The sequence below is a fragment of the Micrasema longulum genome, unplaced genomic scaffold (genome assembly GCF_059751315.1).
Source record: "Micrasema longulum isolate JH-2025_06_02 unplaced genomic scaffold, ASM5975131v1 h1tg000452l, whole genome shotgun sequence".
Classification (NCBI taxonomy): domain Eukaryota; kingdom Metazoa; phylum Arthropoda; class Insecta; order Trichoptera; family Brachycentridae; genus Micrasema; species Micrasema longulum.
Genome location: NW_028277651.1, coordinates 282,969 through 299,919, shown reverse-complemented (window position 1 = coordinate 299,919; position 16,951 = coordinate 282,969). Strand labels below are relative to the sequence as shown.

Here is a 16,951-nt window from a genome sequence, read left to right as displayed (position 1 = left end):
AATGATTGTCAATGGTACCTTGGCAATCGAGTTATTACTATGTCTAAATCAATAAGAAAGATTTTTTTTTTGTTACTCGACATAAAATTAGAGGTTACGGACAGTAAGAAAACATAGAATACTCCCAAAGAGTTCCTCCCAATTTTTAAAATCTGTATATTTGTAATGTGTATTGTTAATATATTTTAGAAAACAAATTTACTTTCAAGTCTCTCATTAAAAATACTCAAGATGTTAATCACTAATTTGTATCGCGAATGTACGTGTGTACGTGGGTGTGTGTATGTGTGTATATTTGTGTATATATGTATATATGTGTGTACATATATATGTATATATATGTGTATGTATATATGTGTATGTATGAATATGTGTATACTAATAAAATTGTTTTTAATTGAATTGGCATTCGTAACACTTTATTATAAATTATTTAAAAATTAAACTTTGTTATTAGTGTTACTATGTTTTCCATGTTTACCATGTTGTTATCGTGTTTTCATATATGTACTTTAGATAATTATCCATTTATATGCTAACACCTTAGATAAGGGCAAAAAACCCACTGCTCTAAGTTTCACTGATTAATTTGTTTATTTTTTGTTTTAATTCTATGACACTGTGAACAATATTATGTGTTTACTATATTAGTTTTATATCACCCGTCGATGGGAGGAGTGCTCTCCCGAAACTATAGTTGTGTTCTTGTAAAATAATAAAATTGTGTAACACTAATAACAAAGTTTTATTTTTATAATAATTTAGTAAAATTGTATGTTAATTGTCTGTTCCTTCTATTGACTTATTGAATGTATGGATAAATCTTTTTATTTTATTTTTATTTTCTTCTTAAAACTTGGGTTTTCGGAGATCCTGTAGTTTACCTCTCGGACATATTATGTTTATTTATTTTTTACTAATAATGTTTAACATACCGTCCTTGTGAATGCCTACTGGGCGTAATATAAATAAATATAAAATAAGGCACAAAAAAAAACACAAAATTTCTGTTTTTATGTTTTAGATTTAAGACATTAAAAAAAACAAAGCGGCAATCAAAGTTAAGTAATCTCAGTAATACTGAGGCAATTATTTTTCAGTTACTCCGCTAAAATTCTTGGAAAAAGTAATGAATTTGAGTTTTTTGGGTTGTACTTCAAAGTAGCTCTTTCATTGACCATGGAAACAAAATAATACGTTCTAAATACCGATTTATTCGTGATTAGAAGTCATTTAAGGCCGGCCTTAAATTGTGTGCCTTTGTTAGTCTATCGGCCAGTTCCATCGGCACAGAATTTCACTGAACTGAGCCATTACCAAACGAAATAATAAGCTTTTATAAGAAAATATGGTGTTTTAATAACATCTAGAGTGGTGTTTTTCGACCCAAAGTGCACGCACATTTCAGAGAATACATTCAACCCTTCTACACATAACACGGTATTCTTTTAACGCGGTTTCCATATAACGCGAAGCGAAAACTGCGAACAACCCTCGCGTTTTTCGTAAAAGACAACATTCCAACAACGTCAATGATTAAAAAGTTTCTATTGCGTTCACCTGCACATCGTTTTATTGGGAAGTACAATTTTTTTATATGTATTTAACTAAGCTTTGTTGTTGGAAACCATTTTTTTAGTCTACAATTTTATTATATTAACTATGTATTATTTTTAAAAACCCTTTAGGAGTCACACGAAAATCAATTCTCAGTGTCAGGGAATCTATCATATTTAGAACAATGCAGATATTGAATCATACATTTTCTGTATGCAAACAATTAACCAATAAAACATTAGAATTACTATTAACAAACTGCTGATACGAGCGGATGTAAAATCGCTGAGAAACACGGAATAAGTACACGATCTATAAATCTCATCAGGAAGTAAAAGGAACACTGGACAATATATGAGTGATAACATCCTTAGTTACAATATGCAGTTCACACAGTGGATTCCATCTTGTAGTCAAGTTCAGTGCTCAGTGACTCGAGTGTAAAGTTTACTCAGTTTCTCTCTCCGAAATTTAATGTTTTATTATGTAATAAATAAACTTCAATTGTTATCTTCTGTCAACTTCTAACTGGGTAGGAACTCCCATGCTTTCCCCAAATATCAAATCCGATAAACCTACTGTTGGATGCTCGATACCTTCGACCTCGGGACTGTACGGCCTGCCCTCTCGCGATACGCGCGTTCGAAGAAAACAGGGAACGTTTGATTTTAGATAAACTAATTGACGTTATGGTTTTGAGTGTCAATCCTGGAATTAATGAAAGGAGTAAGGACTAACGATTTCCTCCCTTCGGCACTGGTCCAGAAAAGCACCGTTATCGTTTGCACTGGTCACTTTGAACGTTTCCTTGTATGTTGGTGATTCGAAATCACTGTCACGCTCGCGGTACGGTTTTCGTTGTGTTTTATTGTTGTGATGTCACGCGTTGCTTTCTTGACTTGTTGTCAGGGAGGAGTAGGTACATTGGGATTAAAAACAAGGACCACCGGAATCAAAGGAAGGAATGGCTTCACACTTGAATAAAAGATAAAGAATCCGAAACACCTACACTGAAATATGTAAAATTACAAATCCCATTTATATAATGTTTGTATATAACTTTATTTATTAAAAGGATCCTTCAAAATGTCGTCTTTGAGAATGAAATTTTTATATGTTATGCAAAACAAATCAGTCTGATTTGTGTACAATTTAATTATTTCCGAAACTCCCTTAACGTAGTTTTTATGTAACGCGGTATGAATAATCTGATGAGTATTAATTCGGGGTTTCTTATAGCGCGGTTTCCATATAACGCGGTACGAATTAATCGCGTTATAGGAGGGTTGACTGTATCTGATACATCATCATCATAATACCCTTAAGGCAGTGTATTTCGATCATTCGTTACATGAAGGTAATAGGTAAATAGGTAAATTTCGTGACAATTATATTCGCCTTGTTAGGGAATTTTCAAACGAATATGAAGATTGGATGGATTGAATGTCCTTACATCAACTACAACAACAACAACAAACCATCACGCCGTTTCCCCGTAGGGGTAGGCAGAGAGGATAGAACGCCATAACACTCTATCTTGGCATACAGACCTCGCTTCCTCTACATTCATACATCTTCTCATGCACGCACGCCGATTATTCCTACTTTTGACATGTCCATCTTCAAGTATTTGATGGACTTGATCGTGCCATGTCTTTCTCGGTCTTCCTCGTTTTCTGCATCCATCATCATTTGCATCGTAGATCCTTTTAGCCGTTCTTTCGCTGTCCATTCGCTCTACATGTCCAAACCAACGCAGCACCCCTTTCTTGATTCTGTCAATAATGCATGTCTCAGCCTTACACACTTCACGGATCTCGACATTTGTGCACCTATCATACATCGTTTTACAACACATTCGCCTGAGGGATCGCATTTCGACAGCATTCAACCTACTTTCATCATTATTTTTCCAATACCATACTTCGCTCCCATACATTAGAGTTGGAACAAGAACTCCGTTGTGAACTGCTAGTTTAGCCTCCTGCAATAAACATTTGTTCATAACAATATTCAACATAATTCAAGGTTCTTAAGTGAAAAATTAAATTGATTTTATTAAGTAAATTTGTAAAAATAAAATATAGAATTGAAATTTGTCAAAATAAAATAAAGTGTTCAGTAGACTCAAACAGTCTTTGATTTCCTTATATTAGAAGTTGAAATATGGAGTTCTACAAAACAAAAACACCAAATCAATAGATCAAGTAATAATACAATATAAAAGCTGAAGAAACGTGTTCTTAAGAAAATAAAATTAAAAACAATTTTAAAAATTGGAAACAGAAAATTAAAGTTAAACTCTTAATAAAAAAACTAGGCACATCAATAAAAAATACGTAAAATAAAGCGTAGAAAAAAATACATCATGGTTATTTGTAAAAATAATGTTTTTTATTTAATACATAATACCAAGTTTTCACTATATATTTTATTATTTATGTTAACATATTACAGCAGAGATGAAGAACATTTAAGAGAAGGTAATATAGAAGTCTAGGCATATATAGGGCTTATGACCTGTCAATGGCTGGTTAAAGTGGCCAGTTTACACACTGTGTAACATTCACCATTTTGCCCATATTTGAACATCTATATTCCTTCATCTGTTGATGTTTGTGAAGTTAAAGAGCTGAAACCTTTATTTATGCTGGTGAGATTCATCTTATTGAATTATTTCACCCACATACTAGGCAACGCCTGAAAGTGTTATTTTTTCAATTCCTATACTTCTTAAAATTCAAATTTTGTCAAAAATACGCCCAATGAGCATTTTTATGGACACATTTATACTTAGAAAATTATTATAAAAAAAGTAGAAAGACTCAATGGTTTATAGTAGACTTTGTGGGAGTGGAAGCGGGAGAGAGGTGTTTATAATTGAATTTGATTCAGTGATCGTTTGAAAGAAGACTACTTGTTATCAAAGAAATCAAGACTGGTATGTTTGTTGGCAGACCTAAGAATTTCGGGCATAGGGGAATGAAGGCGGCCTCCGTGGTGTAGTGGTCAAGACACTTGACTCACGCACGGAAGGTTCCGAGTTCTGTTCCCGGTAAGAACACAAACATTAAAATGTGATTTTTCTCAATCCTGGGTGCTCTGTGATGTAATTCGCCACTGTAATTAGGCCTCCCGGCCTGTTGTGGTGCAAAAAAAAAAAGAAAAAAAAAATTAAAACCATAATAAGGTCTAATTTTATCAATATGAAAGAGTAAGTTTTGTCTGAGGTTTCTAGTTGGGATATTATTATAATTTTATTGAGCTCAGTAGTTCAGGCGCATCAAAGAGTGAGTTGAGAATTTCAAAAAAGGTCGGATTCATTTCGACGGTCTTGAAGAGAGGATATATTCAAGGTAGTTTCTAACTCATTATACGTATATAGGTCTCTGGAAAAGCCCAGAGATGTATTTCACGTCATTTTCACGAAAATTTTTAATAAAAATAATTATTCTAGACCAAGGCTCGATAACTGACCCTTTTCTTACAACGGTAACCATTAGTACTTCTTAGTACTTTATCTTAAACCAATGAAACGAAAAAAAGTTTCATGACACTAGGCAGCAAAAAAAAAAAAAAATTGTCTCAGGTGTGTCAATATGTGATTCTGATAGTAATTTTTATCGATATTACCCCATTACGCAAGGTTCCCAAGATACAGGAATATCATTTCAAACATTTTAATACTTTCTCCATTCTTGACTGCACGATATTCGAACATTCTGACGTACCTAGAAACTGCGAGTAACATTTTTGAATACTTGCCAACCTGCATTCTCCAGTGGATTCAATAGTTCCTAAAACTTTTCATCATGTATTAGTGATCGGCTTTGGACCTATTAATATTTCTACTTTAATTTTTGCATCACTAATTTAAGGAAACTTCTGTTTGAGGTACATGAAACCAGAAACATTGTTCATGGGTTCGACGAAATGCGGAATACATATTTGAAAAATAAGATTAAAAAAAACTTCATAAATATACCTTTACCCGCAAGACAAAAATTATGTTGACCAGTGTAATTTACCTAGTGCCTAATTAGTTTTTTTTTCAAATAAAACTTTTTTTACTACTACTACTACCATCACGCCATTTCCCGTAGGGGTAGGCAGAGAGAATGGACCGCCACACACGTCTATCCTGGCATACAATCCTAGCCTCTTCCACATTCATACATCTTGTCATACATGCCCTTCGGTTCTGCCTGCTTTTGACATGACTAGACTTAAGATTTTGGTTTATATTATCATGCCACGTCTTCCTTGGTCGTCCTCGTCTCACGTTGCCGTCCATTTTCGCCATATATACTTGTTTTACCATTCTTTCGTCGTCCATTCGTTCTACGTGATCAAACCATCTCAGAGACCCTTTCTTAATCTTATCAATTGTCTCAGATTTACACTCTCGCCTGATTTCATCATTCGTAACCCTGTCATACATTGATTTCCTACAAATTCGTCTAAAAGATCGCATTTTTTTAATGTAAACAATAAAGAGTGATTTTCTTCCTCAAAATCTATAAGTATACTTTAAGAGGCTGCCATTTTGCTAAATTTAAACATTTTCTTTTTCAGGATTGTTACCTAATAGTAGTAGCCATCAAGTCGAAAAAACGTGTCTAAGGTTCTCGATTCATTTAATACACAGACGTAGTCTTCACCTGCGTGGACAGTAACAAAATAATATGTTCATCGCCAATATGCGTCTTGTATATATCGTCGGGTTTCTGGCACAAGTTGGTAACTACAAAATTTCGAAAAATGCGATGTCTTCATAAACGGCATTGAATAATCTTTGTTTAAAAAGTGAATAAACCTCAGAGTAATAGTTCTCTTGAGAAGCCCTTAAGTTCTATTGCATGGAACAAAAGCTTTCCAAATTTTTGGTTTCGTTAGTTTGGTTTTTAGTTTAACAACAAACGTGTAAAGGACGGTTTCGGTTAGCGCTCGTAATTCTACCTAAGTACCTACGGCTCGTTGTATTTTTTTAAAAAATTTTTTTGCACCACAACAGGCCAGGAAGCCCAATTACAGTGGTGAATTACACCACAGAACGCCCAGGCTTAAGAAAAATCACATTTAATTTTTGTGTTCTCACCGGAACCTTCCGTGTGTGAGTCAAGCGTCTTGACCACTACACCACGGAGGCCGCCATTGCTGTGATATGTAGCTAACTTCGTGGTCAATAATTATAGAATATTTTTTTTCCGTTTGGGTGACTTTATTAGGTTATTAATCTAAGGAATAAACGTATTTCATAAATACAAAAAATAATATTTTATAATATGCAGCTTGCAATTTTATTTGAATTGTTGATTTAGAATGAGCTTTTAACATTAAAAGTGCAATATCTCACAACTAGTAAAATGTAAACTCAAAGATACGCAAGTATCTAAAATACGTCATTAATATTGTGTGATTTTTCTATATTTCTGGACTAAATTACATTAGTCCATTACTTTTTTAGTGCAAACGATTAAGGTGTTTTTAACTTGGTGGTCCAAAGTTTGTTTGTGACTTCTAGCGACCGCCGCGCCGCGTTTGTCAGATAAAATCAGTTTTTTTCTTTTCAAAGAAGTCTGTTTCTTTAGATTTTATGATGCAAAACACCGTATAATGCTATTTTTTATATTTAAAAAAATATAAAATAAATATATCGCACACTCTAGGTCCAGCACTTGCTCTCTACGTCACAAGATGGCGTAATATGCATATTATTATGTTAAAATCACACAAAAGATTTTTTATGACATTGTATGTTTATGACGCATGGCGTGGCGAGCGTAGGTCCTTTTATCTAGTAGTAAAACGAATCATTATGATTTAAACAATATGTAAAAATCCACTTAAAACCATATCGGCAAGGCAAAAATTACTAAGCGGTATGAAGCCAACTTTGAGGAGAGCATATTTAAATTTAAAAAATACCGTTTCTAACATTTTTATTAAAACTATGTAGGAATCACGCCAATATGAGCATTTTTTATTAATTAAAAAAATAAAAATAATCAGCCTTTGTAAAGTTGGCTACATGTCGCTTAGTAATTTTTGCATTTTCACCGTCGATGTAGAATCTAAACATAATTTTGTTTCGTTTTTCAACGAATAAACGCCGCTACATGGCGTGGCACTAAGTTTAGTTGAATTGAGAGAAAAATACAACGAGGAACTTCAGTCCAAAACTACTGAACTTTCTCACGGACAATTACAAAATGAAAACAGACACTCACCTTATACTGGGGTCCTCCACCTTATTATTTAATTTCACGGTCAGGCTCTCTGGGGTGATGGTTTGAATAGGGAATTATTTATTTTTTATTAACGGACATTGTCCATGTATACAATTTAAAGGGTTTAAATATTACAATAAAAGAATAGTTTAAAACATAAAAAAAATAAGGGACATCATAAGGGACATCAAGACAAGATCTGGACTATGTATTTAGTGCTCGTTTAAATCATTGTAAACTTAAATCAAAAAGTCCAGATCTTGTCTTGAGTTAACAATACGACAAAAACGGCATTGGAGAATTAAGGCCATAGTTTGTTCTATGCTGATCGATGAACAGTACATTGTTTCTCAATCTACGAGTCGGAATATTGAATTTTACTTGTTCCAGTAATGATGGAACATCGATTATACCATTTAGTATGCCGAACATATATATGGAGTCAATATTAGTTCTACGTTTTTGTAGACTAGAAATATTTAACATTGACTATTTCAGCATAAGAATAATTATCTCTCTAATTAGCTATTGAATAGTCGCGCGCGACGAGACGTTGGTAAATAACAATAAGTTGCATAACTGAGATGAATAACATAATAAACAAATAAAAGCGATAGACAGGAAATGAAAATTAATAAAAAATATAAAAAAATAATATTTCCAGACGTTTACTCCCGACGCATTTGCAAAACAAGTGCAAATTATCGCATTTCAACCCCCCTCACCCTTTACTCCATACTATCACAAACACAAAATACTACTTGACATAAAGACTTGATTTATTTCCACTTATATTTATGTAAACTCATAAAATTTTAAGATAGGATTATAATATGATTTTTTAAATTATTCGTAAGGGAGCACGTACTAGCTCCAAAACCGGTCGAAAATGAACTAAATAACAATTGGTTAAAAACAATGTGTTTTTATTTTAATTGTACAAGTGAATAACGTTTTACATAAATATGCTCGATTGTTGACGATCGACATTTGTCGCCGACACGTGTCGCCACTTTATGATCGTCACGTTTCGGCGACAGATATCGAGTGTTTGCAGGCACCTTTAGAATTCGCGAATGGAAATTCCCCGTGTTAACTCCTGCACTGAATCAAAGTGGATTATACTCGGCTATACCATTCGACTGTACAATTTATGAGAAGCCCCGTAGGTGAACACACTTCATGGTGAATGTTTGATGAAGACGGAGGTAAATAGAATCAATGTTCCAACTCAATTTGAGCACAGGAAACGGAAGTACGGCAAACGTTATTTGGCTCAGAAGCTCAATAAAATATAGTTTATTTTCCACAACTGCGCTTTTGATGGTTATAATATAAGTTTTCTCTGTTGAAAAATATATAATATCGATCCCGCCAAGAGAAATCCAGAATTCGTCTACAAAGAATTTTATACACTTAAAATATTGTTAATGAACAAGTTTTAAAGTTTTTTTTTCTTGTTTTTGTTAAATTTATAAGCACCCACTATTTATGCATGTATAAGTGTATATTTCACCTTATGTTTAAACTTTATTCAAGTAAATGGCTATTTTAATTTAAAAAAAATATTTTTCTCTATTTTCCTACTTTTTAAAAAAATATTTCAAACCATTTTATCTAGTTTTGTTGAGTTTTTTCGATTCTATCTTCTTAATAATATGTTTTATTATTCAAAGCATCAAAAACAAAATAATATAAATGAATTATTTTATATAATATTATGTCTGTACTCTTTCATTTGATTCTTTATTAAAACTTTGTCTTGTGACACTTTTGATGTTGTTTGACATCTAATTTATGGTTTCCGTTTTCCTCTTCGCTATAGCGATTGGTATACCAGATTAAATTCCCTTTTTTATACACCAGCTTGTAAAAACAATTATACCACGAATTCATTCATTAGACATACCTGTAGAAGTTACAATGGACTCAGTATTCATGTAGACATTTTTAACTGCACGTTGCATTTGTACAGAAGTTTCTTCGTGGGGTTGATTATTTGGGATAATTGCTGAATGTACATCTTGAGTGGTTTATGCTATGTATATGTGTATATGTTTGTGTATGTTTTATATGTGCTTTCATGTGTGTGTGCGTGGATGACTCGGGGTGTGCATTCGGTATTTTTATTTATTACCAATGATAACCTCCATGGAAAACGCAAATGTTAACAGTGAGGAAGTTCAGTGTCTTTTTTATTTTTTTTATTTGTCAATAGAATATTAAACTAAGCCAAATATATATTTTTTTTATATAACGCTATGATTTTTTAAAGTTTTGTATTTCTGAAATAACTCCGCGTGTGACGTCAGAGGTTGTTCTATGACAGTTCTTCCGAGTGGTTCGTTTACGGTGACCAAACCGGATATCCTTCAAAGCTCTCATATCATTGTATGGTTCAAATGAACCAGTGACGTCATTCAAAGTAGTGCGCTTTTATTCAAAAGTTTTTTAAATTTTTTTTATACATTTTTACGAAATTTTACCGTACAATTTAGTGCTCTAATTTTTACCGCGCGCAAGAAAACATTTTTTGTATCCAATTTCCCGTAGGGCTTAAGTTCCTCATTATTCTTTTCTCACTTGAATTTCTTATTTATTTATTTTTTTCGTAACATTTAATGTTTAAATCTTTTGCATAATTAAGAAAAACTTAATTGGTCTTTTTATGTTAGAAAATCGTTGTTTTCAATACTTTTTATGTATGACTGTATGTTTTCTGGATAAAATAAAAAAAAAAAACAAAAGCAGCCGGGGAGGGGACATAGACCAAAATAGAAATGTTTTTATTCCTCCCAAAATGTTTGATTTGAGTTAAATTTGATCTATTGCAGTTACCACGGCGATATATTTTATCGAAAATCCTCAATAAACTCTTCGCCGGCTCTTGTAATACGTGTTTTAGTATAGATACATCTCTAGTCGTACAAGATAGCACTATCTTCTTATCCCTTACGCTTCCATTGTACAAGTTTTCAGATAAAACGCTCGCCAAAGACCATTATAACTTATAAAACTTGGCGAAGATTACGAACGTATCGGGACAGAAGTAATAGGGGTTGTTTAACATACAAATTACGAATCTGGTTCAATAACTTTGCTAATTGAATTACTGCCCTTTAAGAGGAGAGAAAAGATACTTAATTTTATACGTATTAAGACGCGACGCCATTTTATCCCCTAAAATATTAAGTTTTCACATGTAATTACAAGTGTAATTAATAAGTTGTCCGTTTTTTCAAAATAAAGAAGTTTGCTTTTACTTTACATATATTATTTTATTTGATTACAAGCCTTCTAAATGGAATGTCAATTATAATAGACGAAAGTGAATATTTTCGACACCTGTGCCTTGATTATGAACGCTATCTTTATCTGTATATATCGAGACGGTATACTTAACTTCTGTACTATCTGTATCTTACCTCGGTATGTTCTACCTACTTGTCATATCGACATCATATGATCGAAACAAGCCAATGGAATGACCGCAAACAATTAGTCCGCGTTCCTTACGTCATTAAAATTTAAAATAGTTCTTATTTATATTTTAAATAGGCTTCTGTGATAGAAAGTGCCCACTTCAAAGCGATTATAAACTCCGATAAAGCTCGCTTAAATATGATTTTTAAATGACTTTTAACCATTGCCAAAACGATATGCTTAACGATCGTCTGCATTTATCTACTATGGCCGACTCTCGATACGTTCTCTCAGAAAAATAATAAAACAGATGGAAAAAATATAATACCAAAAATTATTTTTTTACAGTGGCAACTTTCTAACGCCTAGATACTTTTATATGTTAATAGGACAGAACCTAACGATATTATTTTGCATCTAGGCGTTTGTTTTATTTAACTGACAGTTTGTTTGAATTTAATTCGACTTCAAAATTTACTTATTTCTCTCCAATATTTTTAATATGCTTTAAAGAAAAAAGTGCCAACCTCGGTATTATATCTTTGTAGTCGGTCGGGAGACTTTTATCTTCAACTATGACGTAATACTAAAGCTATGTCATTTTAGAGCGTAGATATATGTTCCGCGACGTACGCTTCCCCTTGTTTCATATTGATGTACGTACCCAAAACTTGAAAAAAACTTGGGGGGTCGATAGTATTTCTTTAGTTATATTGTAATATTTGAGTTTGTCAAAATGTTTGTAGACAAAATACTGGACTTCACCCCCTCGGGAGTCGTTAAGATTAACAAATTACAACAGGGAATGAGAATACCTTAAATAAGGGAATATGGAAGTCTAGGCATTTACAGGGCTTTTGACCTGTCAATGGCTGGTTAAGGTGGCCACTTTACACACTGTGTAACATTCACCATTTTGCCTACGTTTGAACATCCATATTTCTTCAATTCTTCAATTTGTTGATTTTACTACGTTTTGTTTATATTACTACGTTCTTCTTTCTTTCGAAGTGTCATCTAGGAAGTATGGCCACGGTCTTAATTTGGAACTAACACTGTATTCAAACTAGAATAAGATGAATGTACTGCCCATATGCATTTGGTGACTATACTGCAGTGAAGGGTACAATGAAAGCTTTTGAAGTTTCTGGGTTTTGTTATTTCCCCCGTTTTTCTATAAAAAATATAAAATTTTTGCTACATAAGTTTTTTTAAATGATAATAAACATGCAAACTTGGAGAAAGACACTAGTTTTTCAGTTTCGGGAAAGAGGTGGTCGCTTTTATTATGCTGTGATTCACCACTGTGATTGGGCCCCTTGCTGTGGTCCAAAAAAAAATACCATGGCAGGTTCTTTATAAGCAATGAAACTATGGATGTTGTTTGTTACCCACTAAACGTCGGGTTAAATCGACTGCCTAGTAGGTTCCACATAAATTGCTAAATATTTATCCGCGTTCATATCGTTCCGTAAAAATCATCTCGTGAGAACGTTTTTTACTTCACGCATTTTTTAGATAAATCTTCAGACTAACATGGTATGTGAAATGCACAGCTAGAGTAAAAGATTGTACTTACAGTTTTATTATCTTTTATTAATACACAAGATACAATATATAAACTTAACTAAACTTAATATCATAGAGAATGAAAATACTTAAAAATAACTCAAGGAATCTAATTTTTAAAACGTAAAATAAAGCAGTTAAGAAAAAGTATGAAATCGTAACAATTAAAATTGAATCAAGTTTTTGTCTTAAGAACGTGTCACCGAACACAACCAAAACGCTTCTCTTCTGTCCGTCGCTCGGACCTGGCGCGTGACGTCGCGTGTGACGTCTATAGTGTTGCCACAAAACCAACTATCAACCGCCAGCGTATTACTAAGTTTTTTTAATTTGTCTCCAATTGACAAAATCTTTATCAGTTTTTTAACATATTTGTATTAAATACTATGCATAAATAATTACGAATACACAATACCCCAAAATAATAACTCGGGTAATAATAAATACACGGTAAAACGACGCAATTACAAGCTTTTGTGCTTAGTGAAGTCTTGTAAGTGAAGCGATTGCATTTATTGCATCGAATCGTCGATAGAAATAGTTTATTGGTGCAAGCTTATTAAAAATAGCAATATAATTTATCTGCGATCTTATTAATTGTTCCTTACGCCTATTAATTGTAAAATCTCATATTAATTCATTAAAGCAATTTTCCCGGCCACAATTTACTCCAATAATAATTTGAACTAAAATCCTAACTTTATCAGTATCTTTAAACATATAGTTAATAATATATTAATAAATTCGAGAGAAAAGTATGGATTTATTTAAGATACTCATTCAAATTAGCAAATTTTATTTTATTGGTTAATTTCGGTTTCTTTTCAGATATTATTCCTCGACCGTTCAATCATGTGCTTTTTGCATTTTTTCTTAGGTACTCAAAATATAAATCTAGTCGAGCTTATCAAAGCTCTTCACTCAGATAGCGAATTCCAAATCAGAATTAACGATGTTAATCGGATTGGTTTGAGGCCACCACTGGGCTTCGTCAAGGTTGTGTTCTTGCACCGTTACTTTTTATAATCTTTATGGATTTCAACCTCTTGATCGAATTTAATTTCACTAGGTCGAAGAATATTCCTCTCCTCCTCCCAAAGTATTGTTTATAGCAAAAATTATATCAAACGTTTTAATTTTGTTCCAGCTCTTTCCAAGCTTACATGGGATGCTCTGAGAAGGCTGTAAGGGTCCAGTGCGGAGACGAATCTGCTGCCTTCACCAGGGAGTTCCTTCACCGGATGGGAGATACCCTGATCAAGGTTAGTTAGTGCTTCTCAAATTAAAAAAAATATTTTTTTGATTAATTGATAAATGCACATTGTTTATTTATAAATCTTTGCTGGGTGGACATAAAGAGTATAACTGCAAAAGTGTAAATTTTCAAGGAACACTTTCTCATATAAATCGTTAAATGATAAAAATGCAATTATACTGTAATCTCTGCTCGTCAAAGAAATGTAAATCAGATTTATTACAAATGAAGTCTAAATTTATGAATATAATAGAAAAAACAACAGAGTTTACACAAAACACTCAAAGACATCCAGAAAATATAAAAAAACTATTTGACCAGTGCCTGTTTTAATTGTAGTAGACTTAAACTAAAAAAGTCCAGATCCTGTCTTGAGTTTACAGTACGAGAAAAATGGGACATTGGTGCATTAAGGCCATATTTTTTTTCTATGCTGATCCAGGAACAAACACATCATTGTTTCTCACTCTACTGGTCGAAACATTAAACTTCATTTGTGATAGTAATGGTGGTGCATCAATTATTATGCCATTTAACATGCAGAATATATTATTAAAGTCAATTTTGGTTCTACGTTTTTGTAGACTCGAAATATTAAACACTGATACAATATACTTCCTTATACAGGAAGTTTCTCCACAGATTGGGAGGTACCCCGATCAAGGTTAGTTGGCTTTTTCCAAGCTCACATGGGGTGATCTAAGAAAGATACGAATTTAGTATCTTCACCCGAAAATTTCTTCACAAAATAGAAGGTATTTTGACTAAAGAGATTGCCTCTCAAATCCTGATATCCTTATAATGTGGCATTTACTTTATTAACTTTAGGACCGAGCAATCAATTTGTTGGTTTCTTTTATAAATGTATGGTGTTTTAAACTCCAGTTGCGTCATAATTGTAAAATGTCCGTGTACAGGCTGATAAAGAATACATTTCTGTGGGTGGAACCAGAACCAGAACCAGAAAAAAATAACAATAATAAATAAATAAATACTAGAACCCAAAGTAAAAATCCCGAAAGCGAATCGGAGAGGACATAAGTCTGCCTCGTATTGGAATTGTTGGCGCATTCACCAAACGGGTTTGAGGTCCGATTCCGTAAAACGTGGACGTAAAATATTAGTTTTAAAGGTGGTTCTTTTACACTGCAATATTGAATTGTCTATGGCCTGGCACCTGGAGCATAAGTCTGACAACCTTACCTGCCTTCCATTTAGGAAAAAAATCCAGATACGCTGCAGTCGAGTGCCAACGGGTCTCTCGTTAACGACAGTTGACTGAATAATTCGAATAATTTATTAATCGATTATGTGCATCGCTGATCAATTGTTATTTTTCCAGGTGCATTGCGGTGACTATCCAGAAGGAAGCGCACAATGTTCCGCGTACATGGACAACGCTTCCATTAAGATCGGCGCATCTCTCCTAGCTGTCCTGCTGCCGGCCGTTGTAGCATTGGTCACTCTATTGCAGGGACGCAACCTGAGGGATCGAAGGTGTTAAAAAAACAGACAAATCAACTCGTATCATAGATTCATAGTCAAATAATATTATGTTGTCTGTTTTCATTCAGTACGCGGAGTATAAATATTTTAATGTTTGTCATGAGCATAATTGCGATAATCGAAAAATTCGATTATTTTGGTGTCAAAATTTTTCGATTACATTCATAACCGATTATGAAAATATCTGATCGACTTGACCGGTTAACCGTTAGCCCTAGCCAGTAGGATAATGGGTTGTATGTTATGGAAATAATCATTAAGATAATCGGGTATCAGTTATGGGAATAATCGATAGGATAAACGATCATCTATTATAGATATAATCGTTGGTGTAATCGGTTTTCGTAAAATAAATATTTTTTCTGTCAGAAAAGATATTCTTCTTCATCTTAATCGCTGTCTTCATGGCTGAGGATCATGAGTCCTTGTGGCTGTCTTTCAGCTCTCCTTTAACTACGCCGCACGCAGTGCTTAAATCGCTGTCCTGAATATACTAGTTCACCGTAAAATATATCGTCCTTTTTTCCCCTCTACGTCATCGACCATAACCAGTCGCTCCAAGCTACCTTCATTGCCGCGCGCAACGTGTCCACAGGAGAGTACATCTTAGGCAAATATTAGCCATAGATAAGCCGTCAAAGTTCAACTCACGACGGATGGACTCGTTGGCACGTCTGATTGTTCACGAAATTCGGAGCATGCATCTCCAGCACCACATTTCAAAAGCGTCAATATTTCTTCTTTCCGCTGCTTTGATGGTCCATGTTTTTGCAGCATTTAGGAAAACAGAGTGGACCAAACTCTTGACGAACCCTGGTACTGTTACTTAGGCCCCTGTTCTTCCAGATATCATAGATATGTTTGATTTCTCCTTTGCATTTTCCTTCGTTGTCTATTTGAGATCCAAGTAAAATTGACTGATTATCTTAATATTATTTTAGTTTATAACCGATTACTTCGACCATAACCGATAGCAAATCGATGAATCTGATATTCTCACAACCGATTATATAATGAAATCAGTTATACGCATCGCTACTTAACACGTTAATTTATTTTACCCATAATCGTCATCCACTTCATTGAAATTTACATTACTGTAGTTTCGGAAGATAACTACTTGTTTTCTCACTGAATCTACACTGGATACATTTGTAAATTCGTATTTTAAAAAATAGTTAATAAAGAAATGTGCTGATATGTTTAACGATTGTAACGGCATTCGCTTTCTACTATTTCACAATCAATTATTGTAAAATTATGGACAGTTATCATGCATAATTTATTTCGTTTCATGTTCATTATTCATTTCAAATAATTCGTTTAGTAAATACAGAATACAAATATTTATTCACCGAAATTAATTCAGGTCTGAAAGAGTTGATAAAAATAATTTTATCAATGCATAAAA

At 33.4% G+C, this 16,951-nt stretch overlaps 1 protein-coding gene across 1 annotated transcript in view; it reads left to right on the top strand.

Annotated features, from left to right (window-relative positions):
- LOC148281504 (uncharacterized) overlaps nucleotides 1-16,715 on the top strand; it is a 291,633-nt gene extending 274,918 nt beyond the window's left edge. Inside the window, exons 5-6 of the mRNA XM_088226622.1 lie at nucleotides 13,927-14,041; nucleotides 15,377-16,715. Of these exons, the coding sequence (XP_088082748.1) occupies nucleotides 13,927-14,041; nucleotides 15,377-15,538 (277 nt within the window). The 3' untranslated portion in view covers nucleotides 15,539-16,715. The remainder of the gene's footprint in view (nucleotides 1-13,926; nucleotides 14,042-15,376) is intronic.
- The last annotated feature ends 236 nt before the right edge of the window (nucleotides 16,716-16,951 follow it).